The sequence below is a fragment of the Papaver somniferum genome, chromosome 7, assembly GCF_003573695.1.
Source record: "Papaver somniferum cultivar HN1 chromosome 7, ASM357369v1, whole genome shotgun sequence".
Lineage (NCBI taxonomy): Eukaryota > Viridiplantae > Streptophyta > Magnoliopsida > Ranunculales > Papaveraceae > Papaver > Papaver somniferum.
The window spans coordinates 5,627,287-5,645,294 of NC_039364.1; the positions used below are offsets into that span (position 1 = coordinate 5,627,287).

The window sequence follows — 18,008 nt, forward strand, 5'->3', positions numbered from 1 at the left end:
GGAGGATAACATCTACAACTTCACAAATCAAGAGTTACACTGCATCATAAGTTCATCTGCGTCATAGTATTTTTCTCTCTATTCATTTATCTGTGTTTGATGTTCTTGTTTGTGAGGTGGGTTTATCTTTTTTAAATAAAGAGTTTTCATGATTTTTGCTTAAGGTCTACTACTTCATTCGGTACAGCCTCCGGCCGCAAATAGAATTTTCTTTTCAGTAATTGAATTTGTTTATCAACTATCATGTGCAACAACTGCAATCAGCTCTATGAAGTGTTGACCAAGGTTCAGCAGACGATGATACTGATAAGAACCAAAGGTATCAATCAATGCTGCAATTTTCTGCAAATCTTCTTTTTCGGGTAAAACAACAATAAAGAAACTCTCAGTCTGTACAAGGCCCTATTAATTATCAATGGGAACTGCTTCATGTTGGGTAAGTTATTCTTGCGTATTTTGTTTTTGTTTTATCTGTTAGCATTCATGTGTTTTTTTTTTACCCTGAGTCTTGTTGTGTCTGATTTACAAATCATACTTTCACGGCCTCATGGTTGTACAATCTAAATGTAGGTATAGGATATCCCTTTATTGCATGGCCTCAGTTCACAATTTGTATCCCTTTAGGATTTCCTAATTCATGCTTTACTGAGGGTGCTTCAAGTGTCGATTATTTTAGGATTATATCCCCTTAATTTGTGCAAAATTTGTTTGTTCCCTAATATTAATATGAAAACTAGCCACTTCCATTGTTTGAGCCCACTCTTTTCTTGAAACATTTTCTTTCCTGCTCATGTTTCACAAACTTACTTCTATTTATTTTTTATTCTTTTGCTTCTTATCTGTTTTAGGGCAAATATGATGTTGCAGACTCGATTTTCTCAAGTTCGGACACCTGATGCGGTGACACCTCTACCTCAGATATGTTGCATATCATCTTGGAGGACCTTGACCTCCTCATACTCAATAGATGTATTTTAGTTAAGGTGGTCCTGTATTTTTTCGATAACCTGCAACTTATCGTTTCCAACCCCAACTATCATGGCATTGAGTAGGTGGTACACGCATTGAAGAGAATTTTTTTTTCATGGATACCGTGATATGTGTGTATCATATATTGGGAGTGAATACGATGTCGCTTGGATATAAAATCTTAGACGAATGGAGACCTTGGTTTCTCAATAATCGAGTTGTTGGGTAAGTTACATCTGTCATTCTGTAGCAATGTGCTTACAATTTATATACATTTCTTCAATAAATACTTAATGTATCTACTGTAAAAAAATTTATGAATTATTGTCATCAACTCTTTGATCACGATAGTATTTCCCTTCTTGTTATTGTGTTGTTTTAGGTACCTTCAAGGCTATGACAATAATTTCATGTTCCTCACTATAAAGGTAAGATACATAGAAAACCTCATGAGTCCTGCTTTAGTTACCTTTCTTTTGCATAAATTTGAATACTGAAACTAGATATTAAGATATCAAGGATTTGCATATGGCAGAGTAGACTGGGGACTAGGATTCACAGGTTGACGTTTTCTCTTATAATGTTAGTGACATTAGGAATTATAGAACATATCAAGGATTTTTCATATCAACATTTGTAGATACAATATGATCAGATGATCACAGACAACTATATCTAACTTGTCAGACATTGAAGTTTAATGGCTAGTTAGAACTGTCCGACTCATTAGTATTTCCACTATATGTCGAAAGGACTGTTCACCATGTGGTGATACTTAAGTTACTTTTATACTGTTGAAGTTGTTTTGCCTTCCATAATATTGAAGACTACAAGCTTATACAGTTGGAATTTTCTTCTGTTTTCGCTTCAAATAATTGTCTTACAGAGTTGAGCATAGGTATTTGAGATATATCTATATCTTGAAATGGTTCTTACCTATACAGAATACTTTTTATTCTTTCAGACTTCCAAATACAAGAAGGGAAGTTGGATATTGAACCAGGTAAACCTAGTCTCGCATTTCATTTTAGATCGCCAATCAACAATCACAACAGTTCCATGTATATTATAGTTTAGACCACATCACTCCATTTATATATAGTTCTCCATTCTTGCTAGGGAAAATGGCACCCCTAACAAGCTTCAACTTTACGTAGGTTTCTGATTTTTTCATGCTTGTGTAATTTGTAGTTTGTCGATGAACAACATAAGAAGATGCTTGTCCTACCAGTGATGAGAAGCAGTCGATTAAGTTCCGGCTTTGGCTTTGATGAGCTTTGTCTTCTAAAACATATTAAGGTTAACTTTTGTATGATTATGCTTGGGTTATGATAAATTAGGTCACCCATCCATGTATGAATCTCAACATTGAACATTATATGTCAATTTAAAATTTTATCATCTCAGTGGTTACTTGTTATACTTAAACACACTCATATCTCCAACTGTGATACTTAAAGTTCATATTGATGATTTTTTTTCCTGATGAAATCTTTATGAATCTCTGTGGGCTATTAGATTGCATTGGTACAACTGAAGAATCAATTATAATCGCATGTTGAATGTAAGGAATTGAATGAATCATCAGAATAGAGAAGAATCAAGGTTATTACAGGGGCTATTGCAGAATAAATTGGGAGGGAGATAGATTTTGACAAGGACAACGAAGACTTGACCTTTTTTTTGTTGTTGCAAAAATTTAGCAACAGCTAAAACATGTTGCTAAATCTAAACTAGAACAAATATATCCCGTCCTGATTAAATTAAAATATCATGGAGAAACTCCAAAATTAGCCTTAGTGTAGCAAAAACTTCCTCTTGTTGCTAAATTTTCATATCGCTACAGTTAATTTCTGTTGCGACTGCCGTTGCTGACCGAAATTAGCAACAGAGCTGGAGTTGTTGTGAAAAACTGCGAGGTGTTTAGCAACGGCAAAAATCTGTTGCAAGCCTGGTCAGCAACAGATTTAAGGTGTTGCTCAACGTTAAATTTGGTGTAGTGGGTGGTGTTATTGATGTAGCCTGTAAAGGTGAACCACGTTTATCTAGTGTTTTGGGTATGTGCTTCTTCATCTTCTATCTCTTTTTTATTATTTCTCGGATGTTTGGTTCATATCACCAAATTTCCTTTGTGATCATGTGTTCCGCCGCGTTCCGGGTGCCAATTTCACAACATACCGTATATTCTTTCCGGTCTCCTTAAATATGTTAGTGATGCGTTAGGGAATATCTCAGTAGTGCCTTTCTGCTGGTTATGCTAAAGGTGTAAATTGAGTCGTGCCAAAACCTTTATGACCCAGCATAGATAACATGCTAAAATTTGAGCATGACACGACAAAGCATGGTAAAAGATTATTCTTTTAGAGAAAAACTCCTTTTCAAATTTGGAATTCCTAGTCCCAATGTTTTTTTTAACACCGAGACGACCCCTCCGCCAATTAAACAAACTTACCAATACCAGGCATACATACAAGGCCAAAAACCCGAATAGGGAAAATTGGATGGTGGGTGGCCTTGTTTTTTCCCATATTATATTTATTATTTTTATTGATTAAGATTATCGAAAGTTTATTTAAAGTGATCAATTAAATCAACCAATCAATATTTCTTCTACTAGGTAGTTTAGTTTTGTGCAATACGTGTAATTGTCACATCAACTCTTTATACAAGTAGTAAATCGCAAGAGCTGACAGAGGGATTCTGTTAAGCAATTATGAGAAGATCAAACAGTCAACAACATTAGAAAACCCATGAAGCCTATGAACACAGCAAGAACAAATATCAAACTAATCTAATTAAATAAACTAACCTGCTCAGATCCGTTCCGAAGAAGATAGGATTCCTAGATTGGAAAAGCTTTTAGAAAGAGAAGAATTTTAGAGAAAGAAAAAAAATAAATCTCCGGAATCTTTCCCGAAAATGCTATATGAACTTAACAACTGAATCTACGTGGCAGGCATAGTGGCGATAAGAGGAGTATTTTTCTCCAACCACGTCATCTGTAACTAACGGTTGTTTCCATTTTCGGGTTTCAATCGTGCTAGGTGACCAGATATTAAAAATAAACGATAATTGGGTATTAAAAATAAAAAGATAAATTAGGAATACAAATATTCTTTCCTTATCCGGATTAGTCTTTCTTTACAAGATATTTGTTGTGAACAAAATGTGATGAGCGCCTTTGTACTTTACAAGAGAAACTTAGCTGTACAAGAAAATCGACAATCCGTCCGAACCCATCGAAACTTGGTCTGAACATAGCCAATGTGAGACCAACGACTTAAATTAACCATTAGTCTTCGGTATAAGTAACAGTTATGGAATTGCTCCCAACAGTTTCCTCCATCACCTGAGTTATTGAATAATCTATTGTCATTGTTAACATATTGTTCACAGAAAATGTTTATGATTTCGGAACTTCAGTGAACCATCATGGTCTTTAAGTCCATATGATAAACGAAATATCTACGAGTAAGTATAGTATACAACACTAGTTTCTGACTGCCTAAGGTTTGGAGTTATTAATTTCCAAACCGTAGACATAGTATACGGATGATACAAATTGCATTTCACCAAAACATATATGCATTACATACGTAAACAAGTAGTTACATAATAAATATATGAATAATTCAATCGAAATGTATAAGCCCATGCATGGATAATACACATTGTAACTATTTTTTCAATGAAAAAAAAATCAAAATGAGACGAATATAATGGATTTGAATCTCTAATGAACTTATTTGGTGTCGGTAGATAATTATTTTTTCATTTTTTAAATGTGGTTATTGTTCTTAGCTTTTTAATATTTAATCCTTTAAAAAACAGAGATATTTAATGGAAATGTATAGTTTTTTGGAGAGAATTTCAAATTTCAAATCCAATAACAGAGAATTTTGAAGACTTTGAGAAAGCCACAATCCAATAACAGAGATTGTTTGAGATTTTGAAAGACTATCTATTGACTAACAGGAGATTTTGAAAGTCTCTAAAATTCTTTCAGTTTCCCGATAAATCTCAATTGACTAACCCACTATAAGATGTGTCGTGTTGTGCCGCGCTAGAGGTCGTATTGTGTAGTACCCGAAAAATAAACGTGTTGTGACGTGCTGGGCACATTTATATTATGTATTTCAATATAAATATTTTTCGAATATTTAGGTATTATATATGTTGTTATGAAAATAAGTCAACATAACGATAATAAAGTGTCAATAAATAGCTAGAATAAAGGTTTTTTTGTAAAATATACACAAAATTGAAGTATTGTGCCATGTTGTGTAGTATTTTATATATGTTATGACGTGCTTATCTGTGCCGCATGTTGTGCTAGGATACTGCGTCGACGAGTCTAACCCAGCGCGTCCCATGAAACTAACGTGTTGTGCCTTACTGGGTTAAGTCACGTGCTGGGTTTGGGTTGTGCTCAAATTTTAACGTCATCTGTTGGGATGTGCTAGTGCTATCACAACCCATTGTGCACCTCTACGTCTTCGGTTTGGACTTTGGAAGGTCTGTTATCCAAACCATATTTTCTATTCACGGTTGGGTCGATGAAGTTTTCCGACCATAAGTTTGCTTACGTTCGAAATTAGGGTTTCAGAAATCAAAAAAAGGCAAATTCTAGATACTTTATGCAAATTCTAGATACTTTAAGAACGGCACCTAGCTCAGCTGGTCATCCCCGTTTCCCAAAGTTTCATGCGTTCCAGGAGGTCTCAGGCTCGAGCCCCAATAACGTAATATTGCATGAATTAAAATGGAAGGTAGAGTTAGCTTGCCCCCCTTGTGATACAATCTCAGCCCCCTTCCGCTTCGGCTCCCTTGGCTAGGTTACCCATGAGGCTCGCTGGTATGCTAGCACAGCAACCTGTTGAATTAATGTAGTAGTAAGTCCTTGGAGCTTAGCTTGTTAGGCTTCCAACTAGTTTCATGTAATAATCGTTATCATTAATAAAAATAAATTATGCAATTAAAATTAAAATAATTATTATTGGAGTTAAGTTACAAATATACATCATTAATTTTGTTGGAATCAATCATTTCGAATAAGCAAAACTAATTTCTAGGATTTTCTCCACAATTTCCTCACGTCTCCTTCTTCCTCACTCTTGAAACAACTTGAATTTTGATCTTTAAATATTATAACTATCAATTGAATAATTAGTATTATCTGATTACTAAAATTATTTAGTTTAGTTCATTTTATAATTCGTGGACAAGGAGTTTTGTCAATTAATATTTGATAACCCAATTTTGTCACTTATAAACCCTGTTTGGAGCCCCTACAATACCCTCCTTCGAAATAATATCACAATTTTGAAGTTTTTGTTCACATGTTACTTGACTTGGATGTGTGTTCGCAGAACCTTTACTCGACGGCTTTGATTTAAATGGGATGGCACTCTCACAGATTCAGTGTGCCCCATAAAAACACTCCTGTGATTGAGTTTATTAGTTTTTTATCACTTGAAAGTTATAACGGTCCTCATCCTCGTAAGTTTTCCGTTCAGGTCATTGATCTCCTCGCTTTCATATACATTTTTGGACTAGGGTGGTCACATAAAAGCTATGAAGCACGGACAAACCGGTATTGGCGCCGTGTCCGCGTCAGATGCGCGACCGACGCACGTGGGACACCGACACGACACACGTGAAGAAATCTATACTCCATTTTAGTAGTTTGGTGACCTAGTGTGTCAAGGAACTCAGTATAATAGTTAATTTTTCAATATGTGAGCTAACCTAACGGTATAAAATAGAGTTTTTTCATGTATTTGCGTGATTAATGTATTTGATATACTATAACACTATGATCTTAGTATATAAAAACCATTTTATTAATGTATATATAGACGTGTCCGTGTCCTGATGATTTTGAAGTTTTGCCGATCCCTGTGTCCGTGTCGTGTCGTGTCCGTGTCCCGTGTCAGTGTCCGTGCTTCCCAGCATAAAAGCCGACAGGTTGGAACAGTTTCCGTTGCTTTTACAGAAATTAAACGAAATTTTTTTCGAAGGAAATGTTATATTAAGAAGAAAAACCAGTACACAAAATAAAGAGAGTTACATAATCATGAGAGTCTCCCAATTACTCCAAATAAGACTAGGAGTTACAAATTTGAACGTATCTGAGTAACAAGACCAAACAACTACAAGTTGTTTAACAAGGTCAATAATCTCAGACACTTCCTTCTTTCTAGCAGTTCCAAAAACTCTTATATTTCGTTCCTTCCACAATCTTCAACAAATTGCATAGTGAATAATCCTCCAAACTGAACTACCTCTACCCCGCAAAACATTTGTAGTCCAAACTTCAAACAAATCAAAAAGAATCCCCTGTATTGGCCAAGAAATACGAAAAGCTTTAATGAAGTAATTCCATACCTCAAAAGAATAAGGACAATGTAAGAACATATGATTCGTTGTTTCTCTTTCGGTATTGCAGAAAACACACAAATCGCTTTCTATATCCACTCCTCTATGCCTTAACATGTCTCTAGTTGGAAGAGAATTATGAAAGGAAGCCCAAATTATAAAACTGACCTTATTAGGGATATTGGTTTTCCAAAGATGCTTCGCGAAAATGCAAGAATCATAATGTCTAGCTAAAGATTCGTAACACTCGACCGTTGTAAAATTCTCCATAATAGACATCTCATCTTCATTTTCCACAAGGCAAGGAATACGAACATCACGCTGAAGTAGATCCCATTCAAGCTGCTCATTAGCATTCAAAGCTCTCTTAAAAACACAGTGCCAACTAGTGCTTCCAATCATCTCAGCCACAGTAGCGTCTTTAGCTTTCACTACCTTAAACAACTCCGTAAAAATGACTTGCAAGCAACCTCCATCAAGCCATTTGTCCTTCCAAAATCTAATATCGTTACCATCTTTAATCGTAAATTGTACCATATTTTGAATCATAGGTACCATGTTCACCACATTCTTCCACAGACTCCTGCATTGAGAAGTGGAATCAACATCCGGTATTAGCAATCTCATGTTTCGCTTAAATTTCTCTTGCACTATCTTCTTCTAAAGATTGTTATTACTTTTTGAGTACCTCCATATCTACTTAACCAACAACGTCCGATTGACAGTCCTCAAATTCCTCACTCCCAAACTGCCGTTAGCATTAGGCATATAAATCTTTGCCAAACCAACCCAAACTAACTACCTTCGTCCTTCAACAGTTCCCCGTAAGAAATTACGCATGATTCTAACCATTCTTTTTTCCACACTAACCGGCAGATGAAAAGAGACAAATAATAAAATAGGGCTGATTATTCGAAACTTGGATCTAAGTTTTATTAATAAAATAGGGAATATAAGTAAAATATAATTATAACGGCAACAAAAGAAACGAAAAATCTAAATATCTTCTTTAATTTACTCTAACAACTCGAATCGGACCCAATTGATGCAACACAAAAGATCGATTCGTCGATACCTCCTCTCTTCTAGTTCTTGAATATTGCGCACAAAACCCATTCATCATTTTCCTCCTCATAATCTTTCCAACCAGACGTCATGAATTCTGTCATTTCATACTCGGTTTTGCGTTCTTCCGAACCCTGCACTTCATGATAAGCCCAAGTGTCTTTGAATTCAATTATTGTAGTCTCTGCTCGAATATATGAAACTACCTCGTGTTTTTGACATCCAAAATCCCTGGCCCGCAGCAAGAATCCGAACCCCGTTGGGGTTACCCACACCGCCTCCTGCTTCTTCTTCCCCGGTGTACTTCCGTGTACGTAAATAAGTACCAATCGTCTGATTCATACCCCTTGTAATCTTGTGTAAGATTTTTAGGATCATGGTCGTAGAAATGGAGCAGTTCCTTCATTCTGTTAGCTGGTAATGTTTCTCCCATATTTTTTCTGGCGAGATAGTAATCAATCAATATTTCATCATTTGGTTGGAACCTAAAGCTAGATGGTAGGCTAGCCAGCCTCGCTTCATCATCATCCTGACCGTTTAGCATTGACCTGGTACTAGGGAGGGTAGTCTTGACACTTGAAGTAGAAGACATGCTTGTATCTGCAATAAGAGAAATTCATAGTCAATAACAGATCAACGACGAGCTCTCTATATAAGAGATATAGTAATTTTGGCAGTTCTTAAGTCGTTGAAAACTGAATTTTTTTTTCCTTCACTACGTTCAAACGTGGGTGAAATGCATGAGCAACACAGTCAAAACCTATGTTGGTGTAACGCTGGTAAATACATGACTTTTTGAATATAAATATGTATTTAATTTAAGTTAGAACAAATGTCTAGGGTTCTCAAATACAATATGGGCAGAAGGAATTTGAGATGTTGGGGGAGGAGGAGTTCGAGATGTTGGAGGGAACCGAACTTCATAGTGAATATCATAATTTGATTGACGGTTCATATTAATATTTGAAAATTTATAAAAAATAATGTATATTCAAATAGTTGAGGCATATAATTACCATGAATATTCAATAAAATCAATGTCAATGTCTATGGTTTTTGCAAAAAATATGGGCAAAAGAATTCAGATGTTGGGTAGACGGAATTGGATATGTTGGAGCAAACTTACCTTCGAGAATAAGGCAATTTGAATCATGGTTCATATTAATAACCGAAGATTCGCCGGAAATATTGTCTATTAAAATAGTGTTTATGTAAACATCTTCACCGAAATAGTGAAATAGTGTCTATTGGGATAGTGTTTATGTAAATATCTTCGCAAGAAATAGTGTCTATTGGGATAGTGTTTTCAGAAATATCCATTGAATGTAAATTTGTAGACTAGTCTTAACCGGTAGACAAATAACATTAATAAAAGATTATTGAGTCAAATTAAATTCTAATATCACTCTATTGTAATCTAGATCACAAAAAATTAATTATTAGGAGGAAAAAAAATGTACAATAAAATTACAACTAGATGACCGCTGCCACGGTGGGACGGCTGACCGAAAAAATTAACGCAAAACTAAATTTTGACAAATAATATCTAAACAATTCACTATTTATCACAAGAATCCGGCCGAAAATGTATAAACCTTAGACTACAGTGTTGCGAAAATCAGAGTTACTACCACTTTCCTAGAGACAACTTCCAATACCTACAAAGGAATTTTTCCCCCGCAAGCGTAGAGATTCAAACCTCAGATATATCAACCAATCTCAGTTATGAAGTCAGCAAGTTGGTTTGTAGTGGTAGCTGTCTCTAATGCCATTTTTTTGTTTTCACAGCGACATGATCTATCACATAAATTCTGGAATAATACTTCATTAAATTAGATTAATTAAACAAATTAATGTACGTGCAAACAACTTAATTCAGTTTTCCTAACAAGAAAATGAAAGAAACAACTTAGTTCCATTTAAGTCAACACAACACAGGACAAGTACCCATTACAGCAGAAATCAAACGACTTTTATATTTATAGCTCATCATTTGTCATAGACAAGAGGTAGCTACAATTTCTAGTTCTCCCTGTTTTTGCCTGTCTCTCAATCTTTCTACAGATTTTATTTCTCATTTTTGATGGCATCACCGCTACAACTTCTTGAATCAAGACAGAATCAAGAAACAAATATACCTGCAATAGAAGGAAATGGAGGAGGGTGGTGACTCAATTTCAATTCAGAACAGATGAAGTAGTGGACATAGACTGTGATGTTACCAAAATCATTGACTGCAGCTTCTTTGTAGATGCCTTTTGTCTTGTCCAATTTAGCTTCTCCACTTCCCCTGTATTCCAAAGATTGCAAAGTCGATAGCTTCCTCTAATGCTCAATATTTGCCCCTTCACGAGCCTAAAAAGCAAGCAACATATAACACATATAAGCAACGTCTAAGACTAAGACTAATGCTCCAGCTTACATTGAAACTCGACAAGACACCTAATGGCTTCACAAGCCAATTAAAAACTGAATTATCAAAAGTCAAATTGCCAATTTATAATGAATTCAATGTTCAATATCCTACTGGTTCTCAATTATGTGTCACAAACAAGCAAATTATGCATACCTTAACTTCCTGGTATAGCTTCTTCTCTCATTCCAAGAGTCGCTCCAATGGGGAAAAGTGACTCTTCGGACCACATTGGTTATAGGATGCACAGGACTACACGAAAGTAACAAATTGTCAGAACATGTATCATAATGGGTCATTCCATATTCTAAATTAACCACCATTTTACTGTTGCTCGTACCTGATGGGTGTTGTGGATAAGATTGACATCATAAGAAAGTATAAATTAGCTACCCGCCTGAACTGTAAGCGTAAATCAGATGGAAATGTGTCAAGGGAGAAATCGAAAGTGCAAATATATGAAGTGCATATCTAATCATCTTAACGCTCCAACCCAAACCAGTAACGGTCAGTTACCTGCTAAAACAATCCTGAAGAAGAATCCGAAGGAATTGCAGTTTAATCCGTGGCGGTAGTGTTCTCCAGGTACTCCATAACCGAAGTAGAGTTTTCGGTATGCATTTCAGGCCTCCTCCATGTACTGTATAGCACAACCAGGTTCAGTTTCAACACCATCAACTCCTATATTTCATTCATACTCTTGGCATCTGCAGTTCAGCATCAAAAATCACACGCTACCCCAAACATCAGTCACTTAAGTGAACCACCATATAATTCAAATCCACTCAAGGATCGGCATAAACCTAAACTGTTACTACTCACAACAACAAAGCATGACTGTAATCTCATTCTCAACCCAAAACCACCTGTAATAACATATACTTCATCCTCAGTTACAATTCAACTCTCAAGAGCTGTAGCCAATTGATAAATTATTTCATTTCATCTTAATCTTATCAATTTCAGTTCAGTCATAACACAAAACCATTAATCAACATCATCACAATCTCAGTTCATCTTCATCATCTATAATTTCCAATTCAGGAACCTTAATCTCTAATTTGGGGAAGGACATATGAAACCCTAATCTTGAGATTCTCACTATTCACAATTAACCAAAATCAGAACCCCATACAGTTCAATCAACTTCAATTCAATAAAACCCAACCATAAAGAATCAACTCATCAAGTAATCTTAAACTTAAAACAAAATCCTAGCTTAACTATCTGAATTACCTTCTCTTCCGTAATATTTATCCTCTTCTCTTGATCTCAACCTTCTCTTGATTTCTTCATCTTTAAACAAAACCCTAATTCTCAATTCACATCTGCATCACTTTCTTCTTCACAATTCCTATTTAAACCTCATGACCAGAAAAACCACCACGATCAAATTCTTCATCACCGTCATCGATTTCTTTGATTCTAAAACCTAATATCGTTTGCTTGGTCCACCTTCCCCTGAGTTTGAGTCGTTTTCTAAAACAGTACCACCACCATCACTCTCACTCCTTAGCCAAACTCCTCTTTTCTGAATCTCGAGACCCTCAGATGTGTTTCTCAAATCAGCGGTAGATGATTAACAGAGAAAGAAGAAGAATAAAGTCGAAATTAAGTAAAGATTAATGATGATTAACAGTACCACCACCATCCTTTTCGTTTCATCGTGAACCAAATCCAATCTTTTTTGTAAAATTGGAAAAAAAAAAAGTCATGTCCCATTTTAACACAAAGTCACCGTATATAGAGTCTTCCCTCGTTTCGCTCGGTCGGCCTGATTAGAGAAAACGTGAGATTGATGTTCAAGTCGGAATGATTCTGTTGGACTCAACAGCTAAATTGTTCTAGTATTTATATGTCCTAATGTACAAAATTTAGAAGCGGATCATGATTTCTATTCATAGTCCACAACCGACACTGGCAATCGAAATTCAAAGTCGGTTTAGGACAATTAACGTACTAGTTTCCGACCGTTGATTTCTCTATTCACAGGAAGACACGGTTTATTTCTGGAATTATTGTTACACGAAAATTAAAAGAAAAGAGAGATAAACTAGGAAGACAAATATCCTTTCCTTATCTGGATTTAGTCTCTCTTTAAAAATTAAAAGACTCCTCCGTTTATCCGTTACTGTGTACGTAATCCTGTAAGATGTTTGGTGTGTGTACAAAGTGTAATGAGCGACTTTGTACTTTAGAAGAGAAACTTAGCTGCACAAAAAACACCCGAAAGCCGGCCGAACCACCTGAAACTTGGGCTGAACCTAGCCAATGCGAGATCAACGGCTTAAATTAACAGTTGGTCTTTGGTATAAGTAACAGTTTGAGAATTGCTACCAACAGTTTCCTCGATCACTTGAATTATATTAACTAATTAATTTTCATTTTTAATATATATGTTCACACAGAACGTTTGTAATTTCTGCATAATTCAGTAAACCAGCTTGATCTTTTAAGTGCATATTCGTATATGACATCCAACTATTCCGTATCATATTGCATGACGGTGCATTGGTAAACGAACTAATGTTATTAATGTCTTTAAGTGCATATTCACGCTCTTCATGGTCCTCTCAATCGACGCAACAGTTACAAATTCAAGCAGCGCTCAGGAAAGGGTCTTCTTCTAAAAACTGATTATACAAACTCTCCATTGGGTTTGTGGAGAAAGGTTTGGGATTCCTAAGGAGAGTGCAGAAAAGGGACGATAAATAATTTTCTGTTGATAGTAGGTTTCTAGCAACGAAGCCTGAATTGTTAAGTTGGTGGGAGACCCCCAAAATTTTTGGACTTCCCCCACTTTTTTATGTTATTAAAGGTGCCAAGATGATGCAACAAAAATTGTAAAATGTTTTATTAAAAATTTAGACTTGCGATATATTTTATCCTATTACCATAGATTTTTGATATTTTTATATGTAGTTTTAGATATAATTTCCATATATTTTTGATACTTTTATATGCAATATTCCATTATCTACGCCGGTTCTTAGCGATTTACAAATAGAGTGAGATTTAGACTTTAAAAGCTTATATAACCTAAGGTTATTGTAGCAATTTAAAGAACCTAAAAGGACAATTGTGTACAACTTAAAATTTTGAACATATTCTAATATTATAAATTCTTAGAAGACAATTGTAAAATAATGTAACTTATTAAGCAATGTTATTATAATTATTTAAATGTACGGGGAATAATTCTGAAATAACCTATATTTTGTAAGGAGAATTTTAATCTCACTGGTACCTCAACAGCTCCGTCACTGGTTTCGCCGTTCGTATTTTTCTTATAACAATTTCCTCTCACATCTCAATTTCTAGCTACGTTTGCTTTCATTTGATTGGGTTTCTTGTTTTTTTTAAGATTTCATCATTTTGCATGTAATAAAACTGTTAAAGCACTGCTCGGTCGAACTCCTAAGCGTTGCTATCTCAAGCTTGTTTGTCAATGTTAGTGATCAAAACTACAAGTCTTGATTTCTAGTCTACTATAGTGATGTCTCGGACAAGGATAGATTGTGTAGTTGAGCATAGACTTCACGGTGTTCATCATTGAAGACGAAGAACTACTAAGGAGAGCTTGTGCAACTTCATGAACAAAAGATATGTAGATACTGAAACTCATCTATCACTTGGAAATTCTATTTATATTATATATATCTCCTATATTGAGACATAAATCATATTACGATATGGTTTTCGTTTATACACATTTGAGATTTCGAGCTGAGTTTAACTCGCTTACATATTTCTCGAAATATGTGTTGGTAAGCTTTCGCTTCAACCTAGTTCATCTTATATTCTTGAAAAAAGTCAAAAGATAATCATGTGAAAATTTCCAAGTAACATCTTACATGGTTTGTGTAATATAATCATTTGGTGTAGACTTGGAATGTTTCGTTATGATTATTTCAATATATTGGAAATTGCTTTGATGCTTATACTGTGTGTAAACGGCTATTGTCATCCTCTAAGAAAGTTTCAATGATTGAAATAGAGTTTAGAACAATTGGATTTGCACGTAGTATACGTTCTTGCATATATATAATCCATGTCTGGGAACCATAGTATGCATACCCGTATGCGTACCTGTTGGTTTGTGAAAGTACAGGTACCTTAGTACACATATCGGTACACGTACTTGTGCAAGGTATAGGTCCAGGAATTTCTGCTGGAGTTTGGAAGTGCGAAGGTATGCATACCCGTTTGCATACTGGCGAACACAAACTCAGTCCGGTCACTAAGGTATGCGTAACCGTTTGCATACCTAAGTGAATCTTGTTTTAAAATCGTCTTGCTCATGAACTAATATGAACTAATAAGGAATGCAATATTTGCAAACCGTGGCTATAATGTTGATTAATTGATTCGAGTGAATCAAACCGATTTTTCTTCAATTGTGTTTTTGTATACTTCTATGAGAATATAGCAATTGAATAACTCTAGAACTAGTTCATTTGAAGTCATTTTAACTAGTTATGGTTAAGATGAATAAGTTTGATATGAAAATGTTCATATAACTACCTTTGGTTAAATACCGTTGAGCCAACCTAGTGTACACGTTAAGGTACGGTTATTCAAACCTAAATGAGGGTACATTTCATTTGTGTATAACAAGCTAACTTCGATCTAACGGTTGAAATATATTAGCTTGAGTCTAATCAGGTTTTCATGTAACGGTGGATATTGAATGCTTGGTTACCAAGGTAACTTAGATTACAAACCCTGATTTGAAAACTACATAAAGGAGAACTCTAGCAACTGGTAAAACTAATCCCCACACCCCTTGTGTTATACTAGTTTCATAAGATATAGTCGATTCTCCTTTTACCTTAGGTTTTTCACGAGACCCTGTAGGTTAACGACTTGAAGACTTCATTGGGATTGTGAATCCAGACCCAACTATTTTCTCTGTAGTTGCGTGTTCTGATCTTTCCCTGTTCTACCGTGATTAAGTACTATCTTCTCTAAGATTTTCTCGATAGTGATCTCTGATAGGCAAGATAAAAAGTAGTCACAAACATCTTCATCTCATCGTTTGTGATTCCACAATATCTTGTTTCGCTTCCATATGATTAGGATTATTTTGAGGTGATTGATAATACTAGGTTGTTCTTAGGGAATATAAGTGCGGTTTATTAATTGGTTCATGTGCACCTTGATTTATCAAAAGATGGAACAAAAATCATAGATATTTCTGTGGGAGACAGATTTATCTATTCCAATAGACTTTTCTGTGTGAGACAGATTTGTTTATCAAGAATATGACTTTGGTTCGTAGCAAATCGTAGTTGTGGGTGAGATCATCTAAGGGAATCAAGTGTGTAGTATCTTGCTGCGATCAGAGACGTAGGAGCGCAACTGTACCTTGAATCAGTGGGAGATTGATTATGGTTCAACTACAGTCCAGTCCGAAGTTCATTGGTAGTATTCTAGTGTCTGTAGCGGCTTAATACAGTGTGGTGTTCAAATATGGACTAGGTCCCTGGGTTTTTCTGCATTTGCGGTTTTCCTCGTTAACAGAATTTCGGTGTCTTCTTTTTCGCATCATATTTTTTTATATAATTGAAATATCACAGGTTGTGCGTTGAATCGATCAATTGGGAAATCCAATCTTTGTTTGTTGATTGAAATTGATTGATCCTTGAACATTGGTCTTTGGCACCGTTCAAGTTATTTCTCTTATATTCAATCGGGCTCGCAAATTTCTATTTGTTGATTGCAGATTGAATTAAGAGATAGAGATATAAAACTCTTTGATATACTTTTCTCTATATTGAGTCTGACTGTCTAGTTGATTCTCTTGAAAGTATATTGGAATTTGTCTATTCAGATTTCCAAATGAAATATTGGGTGTGGTTTCCAAACAAGTTTAAGACCTTATAAGTCTGTGATTGTAGCAATCTGAATATGGACAGAAGTGTTATCTCTGATAAACGCATCGCCAGAAATAAAAGTTCTGTCTCTATGAAGTTTATTAAAGAGAAAGATTTGTCAATCTTGGATATAGATGAACCCGGGGTTCTAGTGAAACAGACTGACACAAGTGTTACCCTAACTACCTTACTGAAGAGTCTGACTCTGAAGTTGAAAGGGATGCAGCCAAAGAGTGCAGTGATTCTAAGACTCATTGGAATACAGGCTTATGATGTCAATCGGTTGAAACAAAAAATCAATGTCCTTGTTGGTATGGTTAATAAGCGTGACTCTCTTATAAAGGTCCTTTGAGAGGAAAATGCCTCAGTCTGTTCTTGGCAAGAGCTTGGCAGCAACCTTGGAGATATCATTGTGTGGTTGTTATCGCGAATTACATCAAACGCTAACAGTTCAAGACATGGTCATTGTCTCTAGCAAGTAATTCCGGTAATATGTCACTAAGCAAAGGTTCAAGACCTCATGGACACCTCTGCCTAAAATGGTATTTCCTGCGTTTTTTATGTGATTTTCGTTTGGATGATTTTTGTATTACTAGAGCTTAAGACCTAAGGGTCTCTAAGGGTTCACTAGTTCATGCTTTCTCACTTTTGTTAAAGAAACCTTTAGTCTCTCATATGAGAAATTAAAGATGAAAGCTCTCTATATTATTATGATTGTTTTCAGCCTATAGTATGTCCCTAGGGTCAACACATTATTGTGTGAAGCAAAGGACATTGAAATGGCTAGTAGGACTTCAAAAAACGCATGACATGTCTGCCTGTTCGGTCAGGATAGTTCGTGGGATTGGGGTGTTGATTTACCAAGATCTATCTATATTTTTCACGTTTTATTTAGTTTTCATTCATGTGGGGGATTGTTGGAAAAACGATTAATAAAATATGATTTTTAAAGTTTTAATAAAAATTATAATTTATTATTTTCTTTTGTGAATGAAAAACTTATTAGTCCCATACCGTGGAGTTTCCAATTTTTAGTTGTTTTAAGAGACTATATAAGCTTTTTAGTCCCACGTGGGGGAGTTCATCTTTTTAAGTTGTATTATTCCATAATATAATAATTTCACTACTTTTGCAAAATCTATGGGAAAGGGGTTTCTCTATATTGTAGAGAGACTCCCAAGGGAAAATATTTTCATATTGTTTTCTTAAACGTTCGCAATCTTTCTTAATGGTTTTTCGGAGTTGCCAAGCTCAAGTTGAGCATCTACTACATATGCTTGTACTAGGTGTAGTAGGGTGTTTTATCC

General features: G+C 35.3%; 1 protein-coding gene across 1 annotated transcript; it reads right to left on the reverse strand.

Moving 5' to 3' along the window:
- Positions 1 to 10,308: 10,308 nt before the first annotated feature.
- On the reverse strand, positions 10,309 to 11,764 carry LOC113293126. Its single transcript, XM_026541877.1, has 5 exons — positions 11,342 to 11,764; positions 11,166 to 11,227; positions 10,982 to 11,077; positions 10,635 to 10,767; positions 10,309 to 10,550 (listed from the first exon to the last, which is right to left on the reverse strand). Exons 2-5 carry the CDS (start codon positions 11,195 to 11,197, stop codon positions 10,392 to 10,394), a joined length of 420 nt encoding a protein of 139 aa, XP_026397662.1. The 5' UTR covers positions 11,198 to 11,227; positions 11,342 to 11,764; the 3' UTR covers positions 10,309 to 10,391.
- Positions 11,765 to 18,008: the final 6,244 nt, after the last annotated feature.

Excerpts from the sequence above, each read along its gene's own strand:
- LOC113293126 (XM_026541877.1), bottom strand. The coding sequence starts at position 11,197 with ATGATGTCAATCTTATCCACAACACCCATCAG. Across the intron at positions 11,078-11,165 it reads TTATCCACAACACCCATCAG|TCCTGTGCATCCTATAACCA; the intron begins GTACGAGCAACA and ends ACTTTCGTGTAG. Across the intron at positions 10,768-10,981 it reads AGCTATACCAGGAAGTTAAG|GCTCGTGAAGGGGCAAATAT; the intron begins GTATGCATAATT and ends CTTGCTTTTTAG.